General features: G+C 36.2%; 1 protein-coding gene across 3 annotated transcripts in view; it reads right to left on the bottom strand.

Moving 5' to 3' along the window:
- Positions 1 to 7,548: 7,548 nt before the first annotated feature.
- Positions 7,549 to 12,355, bottom strand: part of LOC106096128 (protein N-terminal glutamine amidohydrolase) — an 84,284-nt gene continuing 79,477 nt past the window's right edge. For all 3 annotated transcript variants that reach the window (XM_013263712.2, XM_013263711.2, XM_059370383.1), the window contains exons 4-6: positions 11,042 to 11,190; positions 10,812 to 10,936; positions 7,549 to 10,697 (exon numbers count right to left, since the gene is read on the bottom strand). In XM_013263712.2, the coding sequence (XP_013119166.1) occupies positions 10,564 to 10,697; positions 10,812 to 10,936; positions 11,042 to 11,190 (408 nt within the window). In that variant the 3' untranslated portion in view covers positions 7,549 to 10,563. The remainder of the gene's footprint in view (positions 10,698 to 10,811; positions 10,937 to 11,041; positions 11,191 to 12,355) is intronic.

Here is a 12,355-nt window from a genome sequence, read left to right as displayed (position 1 = left end):
CTGCCCTTGAGTTATACCTGAAGTTCCTCGACGTCAGACCCCCTTTCACCTTCAAATCTTTTTTTGTTACAAAAAAGTTGTTTTGTTTGAAATGTCAAATGCTACGTTATATAATGAGCATAATTGCCTCGTTAAATTTACGATACATTTGTTCTACATTTACGAGAGTATAACCAGGCCTTTATCCTTTCAAAGTTACATTAACCCTTCAACGCATGGCCCTCGATTCTCTTGTCCGATTTTGATGAAATTTCACATTTTTATTATTTAGAGCGTTTAAATTGACATAGTAACTTTTCTAACAAACATTTTTTTTTTAAATTTAAAAAAATTAAAAAAAAAATATTTTTATTTTCCAAGCCACCATGTTTTTACAACAAAAAACCATTTTCTCAATATTTTATGACCATTTAGCGAAGAAAAGTGGATTTTATTGACTTTTACATTAAATCTCACCCGCTGCCAAAAGTAGTTGGCTTATCGCTGTAAATTTATTTTTTTAATATAGAAACCATCAAGTGCAACAAAATACTAAAACGGGTTCCGGAAATCTCACTCCTGAGAACATTTTTCGTTGATAAACCCAACTTGAATCGGAAAGCACTCATTGATGTATGAAAACTTTGCCCCGCTCGGTTCCTGGGCAAATTTTTTCTCTACTCCCAAATGTCTTTCTTTTGAGCCCCATATTACTGTATCGGTAAATATTTCGGGTTTAGGGGGTATTTCGGCGGTTGTCATTTGGCCATCAAAGTAAATATAAGATTCGTGCTCTACTTTCAGAAACATTTCGTACGAGTCCCATAATGTCATGATCGGTAAATAAGTTGTGTTTGAAGGTGGGATGGACCCCAGGGTCTTTGTCCCGAAAATTAATATACATTTCCCGAAAATCAATAAATATCCACCCCAAATAACTTTTATATAATAGGGGGTATTTTGGGGGTGGGCGGCTCCCAAACCCTTGTTTTGAGCTCCATATTGCTACAGTCGGAAATAAAATTCAGTTTAAGGGTGATTTAGGGCGTATCCCCAAAATTGGATATCAAATAGTTTTTTACTCTCAAATAACTTCATTTGAGTCCCATATTGCCATAATGGGTCAATTTATCTATTCGACGTATTTTTAGGAGGAAAAGAGCCATCTTGTTTCCCAAATATCTTTCATTGGAATCCTATATAGCCATGATCGGCTGATATTCCCATTCGGAGGTATTTGGGGGTGAGGCGACCTCCCATTACTTGGACCTAATTTTTTATGGCATATTTGTAATGTACTGCCGGATACTTTTCATTTGAGTCCCATATTGATAGGAACGTCGAATATTTCTGATGAGAGGAGTTTTTGGGTTGGGGGGTACTTGGACCCAAAATTTAATATGATTTCTAGTCTCCAATACCTTTCGTTTAATACCCATATAGTGCCCATCAATCCTCTTTTGGTTTTGGATGGCGTTTTTGGTGTAAGGGGAGGGTCAGCCATCATCCGATATCTAAAAATTATATAGCCTATGTTTCCTTTTTTTGATTCTACGGAACAAGCAAACAAACCGAGTCCCATATAGTCATGATGGGTCATATGCTCATTTGGGAAGATTTTGGGGGGTGGGGTGACCCCCTGCACTTTGATTTGATTTTGTATGCCAGATTCGTAATCTACTCCCGAATACCTCTAATTTGATATGGACGACCAATTTGGCTGTATTTAGACTTTTGGGGTTAGGGCGACCATATTTCTATAATACTCTTCAATACCTTTCATTTGATTTGATCCATATTGTTTTTATCGGTCCACTTGTGATTTTGGGTGATATTTTTAGGGTAACGGGGAGGGTGCGCCCCCTTCCGATATCAACAAATTATAAAGCATATTTCTTTTTCCTGACAATATTCGCAATCTTCTCCCGAATACCTTTCTTTTGAGTTCCCTATTGTCATGATCGTCATATAAACCTATTTTAAGCGGTTTTGGGGCCCCCAGGTACTTGGACCCAACTTTTATTATGATATTCGTACTCTACTCTTGAATACCTTTCATTTGAATCCCATATTGTCCCAAACGTTCCACTTTTATTTTTGGGGTAAGGGGGAGGGTCCGCCCCCTCCCGATATCAAAAAATTATATAGCCTATGTTTTCTTTCAGATCAACCTACATAATCTGTGAAAATATCAATGTAATCGGTTCAGCCGTTTTTGAGTCTATACGGAACAAACTGGCAAAAAACAATCACAAATTAAATTTTATATATAAGATAAGTTGGATGCGAAATTTTTTTACCATAAAAAACGGATTTTCGATCAATTTTATTAAAGTTCGGGGGAGAAATAAGATGCATCTTTTAAGCAGAACGTAGATGGCTACTTGAAAAAATTGGTCACATTTTTTTATCGAAATATGTAACATTTATAGTTGCTTAATTTTTCAATTTGTTTGCGTAAAATTTTATGGAATTAAAGTCCTTTAAAAAAATTGGTCACATTTTTTTTATCGAAATATGTAACATTTATAGTTGCTTAATTTTTCAATTTGTTTGCGTAAAATTTTATGGAAATAAAAGTCCTTTAAAACTAATTGACCGGCACAAACTATAACCTGTTACAATCATAAAACAAAAAATACTGAAGCTGATGCGCCAAAACTATCACTATATATAACTAAGATATCCGCAAAGACGACCACATTTTTAAGATTAGAATCGGCCTATTGAGAAGCAGTACAAAATTAAGCCCTGACTTTAGCCAAATATCACCGCCGATGGTCCAGTTCCCAAAAACCAGTAGCGATCGCAATTTTAGGCATCTTTATTAATTTCTCAGTGACAGAAGAATTTTGGCAATTTTCGATTTTGAAAAATTTTGGGGTGCCCCCCCCCCCCAGAAATAAAATCGTGGCTACGTCCCTGAATCAGACATTCGAAAGAGTTATATGCAAACAAGTCACAGGATTTTTTATCGCAATATTTTTCAATTGGTTCATCTGTCTTTAGATATAAACAGCCTACATCCTGCCCATAGTTTCTTGAACAAAGATTGCTAGCTCCCCTTTAAGAATATTGGTTATTATAAGGATAATTTATGCGTTCTTTTTTAATATTTTTCTTTTTTTTTTGCTTGAAATATTTTTTACATATACATCTTAGAGATTAAAATTAAAGTATTAATATATTAATTGATAAAAATCAGGGCAACATATTCAATATTCAAGTTAAAACGACTTAAGGATTATAATTTCCGTTAGAGTTTTAAAATATAAACGAAAAAGTTAAACACACTCAAATATGTCGTCTTTTCATTAGGTTTTTATTTTAATAGCAAATGTACTGTAAAATATGTTACTAGAAACAATGTTAACTTGATTTTTTTTTTGTTGTTCTTATATGCTTGATAGGAGAGGGGAAAACCCATTTACATGCATTCTTGGGGTTCAAAACCCAGCAGAAAGTGCCAATGGAGCCATAGCTACCTACATATGTTAATGGGCATGTTTTTTGGTTTCAAATTGGATGACTTAAGTATTATATTTCCTTTTTTTGGTTTTGAGGATGCAGGAGATTTTTGTTCTTTCGATTTAAATAACAACACATTTCGATAGTGATAGAGTTTAGTATAAATAGTGTAATGGCAATTAAACAGATAAACGGACTCTATGTGGAAGAAGAGGTGTTACTTTATCAAGTGGAGGGAGTAGATTAGCTTCGTTTCATTTTTGGTTTTTCACTTTTTTGAGGGGGTCAGGGATAGCTTGGGAAGGGGGGTGGGGGTTTGTTTTTAAAGAATTGCAGTTTATTTTAACCATATTTAACAAGGCATCAGTCTTTTAGCGGTTAATGTTATCATTTCCATGAAATATTTTCTCTAAAATTATTTCGGGTTTTCTTCGGGAAGTTGGGCGGTTTTCTAACTAACAAACTAAGTATTCCAGACGATTTTTTCCATTGTTTGTTTTAAATCTGCCCAGTTGTCCAACGAAAAAGTAGTTGAGTAGAGAACTACAAATCAGAAATTAAGGTAGCATTTTTTCTTTTTATCGCAAATTTCTACATTTGTTGACCACTACTTTCAGTCTCTTATTGTGAACGGAAGTTTTTAAGAAAATAAATATATTCGAGATTTTAACTTTATAAAAGAAATACACAAACTTGCTTAACAACAACAAAAACTAAAGTCCGTTTTCTGTTTAATGGTTTTTTTTTGAGTTTTTTTTTTTTTTAATTTAAATTTTTTTTTACATTTTTGTTTCAGTGTAGAGACATAATAATTGAACAAACAACGAGAGATTTCGAAGAAGACGAAGTAGAAATGCATTGTAGTGCGACTTTTATAGGCTTGGGGGATTGGGGGGGGTTGAGGATTGGAGCATTTATAAAAACTAATTGTAAAAAAAGTTCTCACAAAATACATACATAATTGATTTTCCAGTGGTTCTCTTACAAGTTTAAAATTAAAACTTTCTTTTTTTTTGTATTTCAATACAATTTTCGTTTATTTTAAAGCATAAAAACGTGTGGGATTTAGTTTAGTTGGTTTTAGAGAGATTGACTTTTTACATAGTTTTAGTTTTTGTCTTTTAGATTTTGGATTTTAGTTTTTTTTTTGGTTTTTATAAAAAATATAATTTATTGTATGTAGTTAGATGTAAATCGTGTAGTGTAGTGTAGTTTTGTGTTTTGCTTATTAGAGATAAAGTTGATCCATATTTGTATGTTTTATTAAAAAAACCAAAAATGTAGGCATGTGTGTGCCGATTTAATAAAATAATAATAATCGTAAATTTTATTTTTTAGAAAAATAATAAAAAAATTTTAAATAAATTTCTGCTTATATACGAAGCAAAAATCTAAGGTTTTTATTCTAAAAGCTATTTAAAAAATAAAAATATTCATAAAGGGGCCTGTAGTTTTACGGCCAGGAGTAAAATAGCGCTGCTAAGGCTAATAACAAGAAAACTCGTTGGTGTGAGCAAATGGAGGCAGCCGGTTGAACGCACCGGATTGACTCGATGGAAACCTCATCGGCAAGGGCTGCCGCCTCAGTGTACGTGTTCGTCTTTTTTCGTCATGGGAGAGGCACAACCCGGAGTGCCTTCTCCGCACATCCCGGAGTGCCTTCTCCGCATCTTGGTTCTGTTCGGTTTGCCAGAACTGCCTCCATCATCGGTCGGGGTCGGTGAGGTGTAACCGGTGCATGAGTGGGTACATTTCCGATCTTGCTCTGGCCTCACTTCACTACGGGAGTGTAGTCATACTGGTTATGTCGCAAGGTGATGTGCGAACATAGCCAGCAGTGGGTCACAAGCGTCGTCGTCTTCTGCGTTCTCGTCGTCGGACCATGTGGCCCTCCCGACCTCACCCGTATGGCAATTTACGCAACGGCAGCATCCCAGACCAAATATTGCCAGGAGGTGTATCGTTTTTGCAGTTAAACTGCAAAGGACTTCGTGGCAAGATCGATGAGATTGTGGACTTCATGAGTCCGCAGAGCATATTGGTCGCAGCGATCCAGGAGACAAAGCTGACCAACACCTGCAGCTTGCACAGTTGTCACGGTTACAATGTGCTACGTAAGGATCGCTCAAGGAATGGAGGTGGGGGACTGGGCTTCGTGATACACCATTCCGTGCAATATAGACCTATCTCGCCTGCGCATGGCGTTAGTGACCCCTACATGAAGTGCATGGGGATAGCAGTCAGGTCCGGTACTACCGAAATAGAGCTATACAACGTGTACATACCGCCGGTTGGTAGCTGTGTCACGATTAATGGCCAGGCTTACAACGCCGACATAAGTGGGTTGCTATTTAACCATAATCGTCTGGTTCTAGGGGACTTTAATGCGCGTCACACTTCATGGCATTCTCCCCTAGGAAACGACCAGCGTGGCATAGCTTTGGCAGACCAGATTGAGAGCTCCACGTTTTGCACGGTGAATGAGGATGCCCCCACTAGGATTACGTGGAGGTGCAGTAGCTCGCCAGACATCTTCATTGCATCCCCTGATCTCCTGAGGGACGTATCCTGGCAAGCCGTCATCTCTTTGGGGTCAGACCACCTCCCCATAATTCTCACCATCGACCGACTACCCGACTTCATAACCTTTGAGCGCCGGACGTTTATCAATCATGAGAAGGCCGATTGGGCTGGCTTCAGAGAGTATACCAATCGCCGCTTAGTTCACTCTGATGTGCTAGTGGCCGAGAGCATATTCCGAGACATCATTAACGCAGCAGCCGCTCGCTTTATACCAGCCGGTCGAATACCCCAAGTGTGGCCCTATTTCCCGGCGCTCGCAGACGAGCGTGATGGGATTCGTGGTTTGGACCCCGCTAACCCCAGAAACAGCGATCTGAATTTGGAAATAAACAGGGTAGTCAACGAACATAAGCAGAATTTGTGGCTGGAACAATGTAACTTAGGCACCGGTGTATGCAAACTGTGGTCTACTGTTAAGTCACTCTCGAATCCCGGTAGACGGGATGATTGGATCTCAGTCACTTTTAGCGAAATAACCGTGACTGATCCGAAGAGATGCGCCAGGTTGTTCAACCGTCAATTTATTGTGCATCCCGAAAGAGACAGTGCAAGGAGGAGAGCCATTTGCCGTATTCGTGGTCTCCGAGCCGATGAACAGCCATCACAACTTACCGTGGGCGAAGTTATGAATGTCATCCGTGGCGCCAAATCATCTAAGGCGTTGGGCCCCGACGGAATCTCTACATTGATGCTGAAGAATCTGGATTCACCTGGAGTTGAACACTCTTATAGTTCCCAATGTCTGGAAAATGGGCAGAGGGACTGAAGCCTGGAAAAGACCCGAGTTTGGGGGAGTCGTACAGACCGATCTCCCTTCTCTCACCAGTGGCAAAGACACAAGGTCTTCAAGTCCCTAGCTGGCAGCACTTGGGGTGCAGACAAAGAAACCTTGTTGACCACGTACAAAGCAATTGGCCGGTCTGTGGTAAGTTATGCAGCGCCAGTGTGGTCTCGTCAACTTTGTGACACGCTGTGGAATAATATTCAGATCTGTCAGAATGCCGCCCTCCAAACTGCGACGGGCTGTCTCCTCAGTTCTCATCTGGACCACCTCCATCAGGAGACAAGGATCCTACTAGTGCGAAGACATAACTACATGCTGTCTAAGCAATACCTTTTGGGCTGTTATCGCAGAGACCATCCAAATCATCATCTTGTGGATAGATATCCACCGCCCAGAAGCCTTAAGGTAGATCTACATGATCTAGAGCCTGAGGTTCAGCGCTACAGGAGAGAACCTCCAGATCAAGCATGTCTAAACAACATTCATGCAGACACGGTAGCAGATGCGGTAAATTGCTTGCGGGTCAATGTAGTCCTTGGAGAACGACCGCCTCCCATTGCACCAGAAGAAATCGACCTCCCCCGGCAAACCAGAGTAGTTATGGCTCAATTACGTTCCGGCAAATGCAGCCGCCTCAACTCCTACAGAGCAAGGATTGATGTTGACGTGGTGTATGTCCCGATTGTAACTAGGGACCGCACGATACACGTCGCCTGTTTAACTGCCCGGCTAGACCCACTCGCCTCAGAATCGCAGAGTTCGTACAGCCCCACCCTCCTGATATGATGAAGATGTTAATCTAAGAAAATCTTTGTAAGAAATCTTTTTCAAAACTGTTGATATCCGGCTATAGCGTTAACGAAAATTCCTCAGAACCAGACAGTATTGAGACGGCGGCAGTAAATCGGCTTAATAATCGGCAGAAGCCTATGGGTTGTCAGCTGAGCTACTTAAGACTGTAAGTAACAAGCAAATGATATATACGCCCATCGGTAATACCCAGAGTAATACCCGGTTTTTACTGCCTTAAAAGTCCATATCGGATGAAATTTATACACTGAAGCTATATCTAAATCAGTGCCGATTTTAATGAAATTTTGCGCACGTATTGGAACGTCAAGTAAAACGTCTCATGCAAAATTGGTCGAAAATTGTGGTTTCTTCTGGCTAAAGTCTATTTCGGATGAAAGATATATCGGGGACTTATATCTAAATCTAAGCCTAATTTTATGAAATTTTGCACACGTATTAAGATGTGAAATAAAACACCTCGTAAAACACCTACAGCCTTAAAAGACCATATCGGATAAAAGATATATATGGGAGCTACATCTTAATCTAGACCGATTTATATAAATGTGTGCACTCGCATTGGGACTTTGAATAAAACAACTCACGCTAAATTTTTTAGAAATTGCGCCAAAATTGTGCCTACTATAGCCTTAAAAGTCCAATTCAGATGAAAGATATATATGGGAGATATATCTAAATCTGAACCGATTTTTAAGAAATTTTTTAAACATATGAAGACGTTAAATAAAGCACCCCATGTCAAATTTCGTAAAGATCGGACCAAAATCATGCAGCCTTTAAACTCTATATCGGATAAAAGATCTATATGGGTGCTATATTTAAATCTGTACCGATTTATATAAAATTTTGCATTCGTATCGGGACTTCAAAGAAAACACTTCGCGCAAAGCTTTGTAAGGATCGGAACAAAATTGTGGCTGCTATATCCATAAAATTCAATATCGGGCGAAAGTTATATATGGGAGATATATCTAAATCTGAACCGATTTCAACGAAATTTTGCACACATATGGGGACGTTGAATAAAACACCCCATGTCAATTTTGGTAAAGAACGGACTAAACTTGTGGATGCTACAGCCTTTAAACTCCATATCGGATGAAAGATATATATGGGTGCTATATCTAAATCTGAACAGAAATTGCACACACATATGGCAGCGTTGAATAAAACACCCCATGTCAAATTTGGTAAAGATCAGACCAAACTTGTGGATGTTATAGCCTTAAAACTCCATATCGGATGAAAGATATATATGGGTGCTATATCTAAATCTGAACCGATTGTTATGAAATTTTGCAAGCATATGGGGACGTCTAATAAAGCACCTCATGCCAGATTTTCTAAAGATCGGATCAAAATCTAAATCTGAACAGATTTTTATGAAATTTTGCAGACATATACAGACGTTAAATAAAGCAACACCTGCCAAATTTGGTTAAGATCGGACCAAACGTGTGGATGCTACAGCCTTAAAACACCATATCAGATGAAAGGTACATATGGGAGCTATATCTAAATCTGAACCGATTTCTATGAAATTTTGCACACATATGAGAACAATAAATGAAACACCTCTTGCCAAATGTTGTAAAGATTGGACCAAAATTGTGGCTTCTACAGCCTTAAAAGGGCATATCCGATGAAAGATATATATGGGAGCCATATCTAAATCTGAACCGATATTGTTCAAAATCAATAGCGTTCGTCCATGGCCCAAAACAGAGAGAGATTGTGCAAAATTTCATGACTATCGGACAACAAATGAGACCTGTAACTTGATCACAAGAATACATGGACAGACAGATGGACAGACGGGCATAGCTAAATCGAATCAGGAAGTGATTCTATGCCGATCGGTATGCTTACCAATGGGTTTAGCTCTTCTCCTTCTACATGGACAGACAGACGGACCGACGGACATAGCTAAATCGAATCAGGAAGTGATTCTAAGCCGATCGGTATGCTTATCAATGGGTCTAGCTCTTCTCTTTCTTTGCGTTGCAAACAAATGCACAAAGTTATAATACCCTGTACCATAGTGGTGGTGTAGGGTACATTGAGACCTAACGTCATTTAAAACCGTCGTCGTGTGAAGCTTTTCAAAATGGAAAATTAATTATTGTCTTCTGTGTGAAGCTTACACAGAAAACAAAAATTAATTTTGGATGCTTTATCAGTTGGGCGTTATTAATGGTCACCCTTTTAAACAGACGATTGATTCCTAGCAGACTTTAAGATATCACATGGGTATAAAGGTTATTTAAGCTACTAGGTGCCATCGATGGGGAAACTGCGAATTCAAAAAATTTTTTAAAATTTTTGTAAAAAAAGGATTTTATATATTAATTGAATTGTTTTCAATGAGAGAAAAAAATATTTTTTGAATAACAAAAACAAAAATAATCAAAATTTTCAAACGTGAGGTCCACACATGCAAACAGGTTTCATCCAAGTTAAGCACTTAAAAATCAGTTTTTGTGTTTAATAGGAAAGAGGCAGCAAAAAATTAAGCTGTATAGCAAAAAATGTTGAAAAAAAGTTATTCAAAAACATTTTGTATTTTTTTACATATATTTCGGGGGTGTTTTGTTGTCTTCAATGTATAATTAGATTTGTTTGATGTATAAAGTGCGATTGTAGTCTTTTTAAATTTAATTCTTGTTTCAAATGTATGTTTGTCGGTTTGTTAGTTTGTTTGTATATACTTAACATGTCTTGCTGTTACTTTTTTCATATAAAGTTTTAATTCTTTTTGTTTTGTTCTAAATTTTTTTAATAGAAATTATATATTAAAAATTTTTACTAAATTTAATTGTAATAGATATAATGCAATAATAATAATAATAAAAAACTTATAATTAATTACGATTAAGTTAAACCCAAACTGGAATTAATTACCCATTAAACATAGCCGATGCTGATGATGGATGATATTATTTGTTGTTCTGCTGGGCCACAGCATTGGGTGATTTATAAAAGTTCTGCACAAACTCTGAGAGGCTGTAAACGGTGCCAGGACCCTTGCCAGGACTCATGCATATGAAATCGCCCAGGGTGTGAGCATTGCCTATAAATAAACGCATTAAATAGTCAGTGGATGCGAGGTTACAGCGATGCTGTGGCTTAAATGGATTTTAATCTCTTGGCCAATGCCCATGTACCGAGAAAAAATAATACTCACTGCAAGACTGTATGGGCGGATATGAGGGTGGCGGCTTTATCCAACTACCATCTGGCCTTCTCATATGCCTACGATCTGAGGAGAATTCCGCTAGATATGTTTCAGCAGGTATAACGCGAAAGAATCTAAACGCAGCACACAAGGAAACAAACCAATCACATTTAAAAAAAAATTGTTGGAGGAGGGAAAATATTTTTACTTTAATATGCTATACTTCCACCGATAGTTACCTGTGATGTTCTTGTCTTAAAGCTAAATCGGAACGAAATGTCTCTGTCACATACTTGTGGAAGTATGTTGGAAAGGGTAGCGTTGTATCTAAATCGAATACCAAGCACCGATTCGGACTGGGATTGTGCATGAAGAATACATGGTAGTCCTGCAAAACAGCAAAAATAAAGGACATACCATTTAAATGGCAATAAAATAATTCAAATAACTAAATTGACAAAATTTTTGCTATAAAAATTTCTTGACGAAATTTTTACTATAAAAATTTCTTGACGAAATTTTTACTATAAAAATTTCTTGACGAAATTTTTACTATAAAAATTTCTAGACGAAATTTTTACTATAAAAATTTCTAGACGAAATTTTTACTATAAAAATTTCTAGACGAAATTTTTACTATAAAAATTTCTAGACGAAATTTTTACTATAAAAATTTCTTGACGAAATTTTTACTATAAAAATTTCTTGACGAAATTTTTACTATAAAAATTTCTTGACGAAATTTTTACTATAAAAATTTCTTGACGAAATTTTTACTATAAAAATTTCTTGACGAAATTTTTACTATAAAAATTTCTTGACGAAATTTTTACTATAAAAATTTCTTGACGAAATTTTTACTATAAAAATTTCTTGACGAAATTTTTACTATAAAAATTTCTTGACGAAATTTTTACTATAAAAATTTCTTGACGAAATTTTTACTATAAAAATTTCTTGACGAAATTTTTACTATAAAAATTTCTTGACGAAATTTTTACTATAAAAATTTCTTGACGAAATTTTTACTATAAAAATTTCTTGACGAAATTTTTACTATAAAAATTTCTTGACGAAATTTTTACTATAAAAATTTCTTGACGAAATTTTTACTATAAAAATTTCTTGACGAAATTTTTACTATAAAAATTTCTTGACGAAATTTTTACTATAAAAATTTCTTGACGAAATTTTTACTATAAAAATTTCTTGACGAAATTTTTACTATAAAAATTTCTTGACGAAATTTTTACTATAAAAATTTCTTGACGAAATTTTTACTATAAAAATTTCTTGACGAAATTTTTACTATAAAAATTTCTTGACGAAATTTTTACTATAAAAATTTCTTGACGAAATTTTTACTATAAAAATTTCTTGACGAAATTTTTACTATAAAAATTTCTTGACGAAATTTTTACTATAAAAATTTCTTGACGAAATTTTTACTATAAAAATTTCTTGACGAAATTTTTACTATAAAAATTTCTTGACGAAATTTTTACTATAAAAATTTCTTGACGAAATTTTTACTATAAAAATTTCTTGACGAA

Source organism: Stomoxys calcitrans, chromosome 5, assembly GCF_963082655.1.
Source record: "Stomoxys calcitrans chromosome 5, idStoCalc2.1, whole genome shotgun sequence".
Classification (NCBI taxonomy): Eukaryota; Metazoa; Arthropoda; class Insecta; order Diptera; family Muscidae; genus Stomoxys; species Stomoxys calcitrans.
The sequence above is the reverse complement of the archived record's forward strand: the minus strand, read 5'-3'. Positions and strand labels throughout refer to the sequence as shown.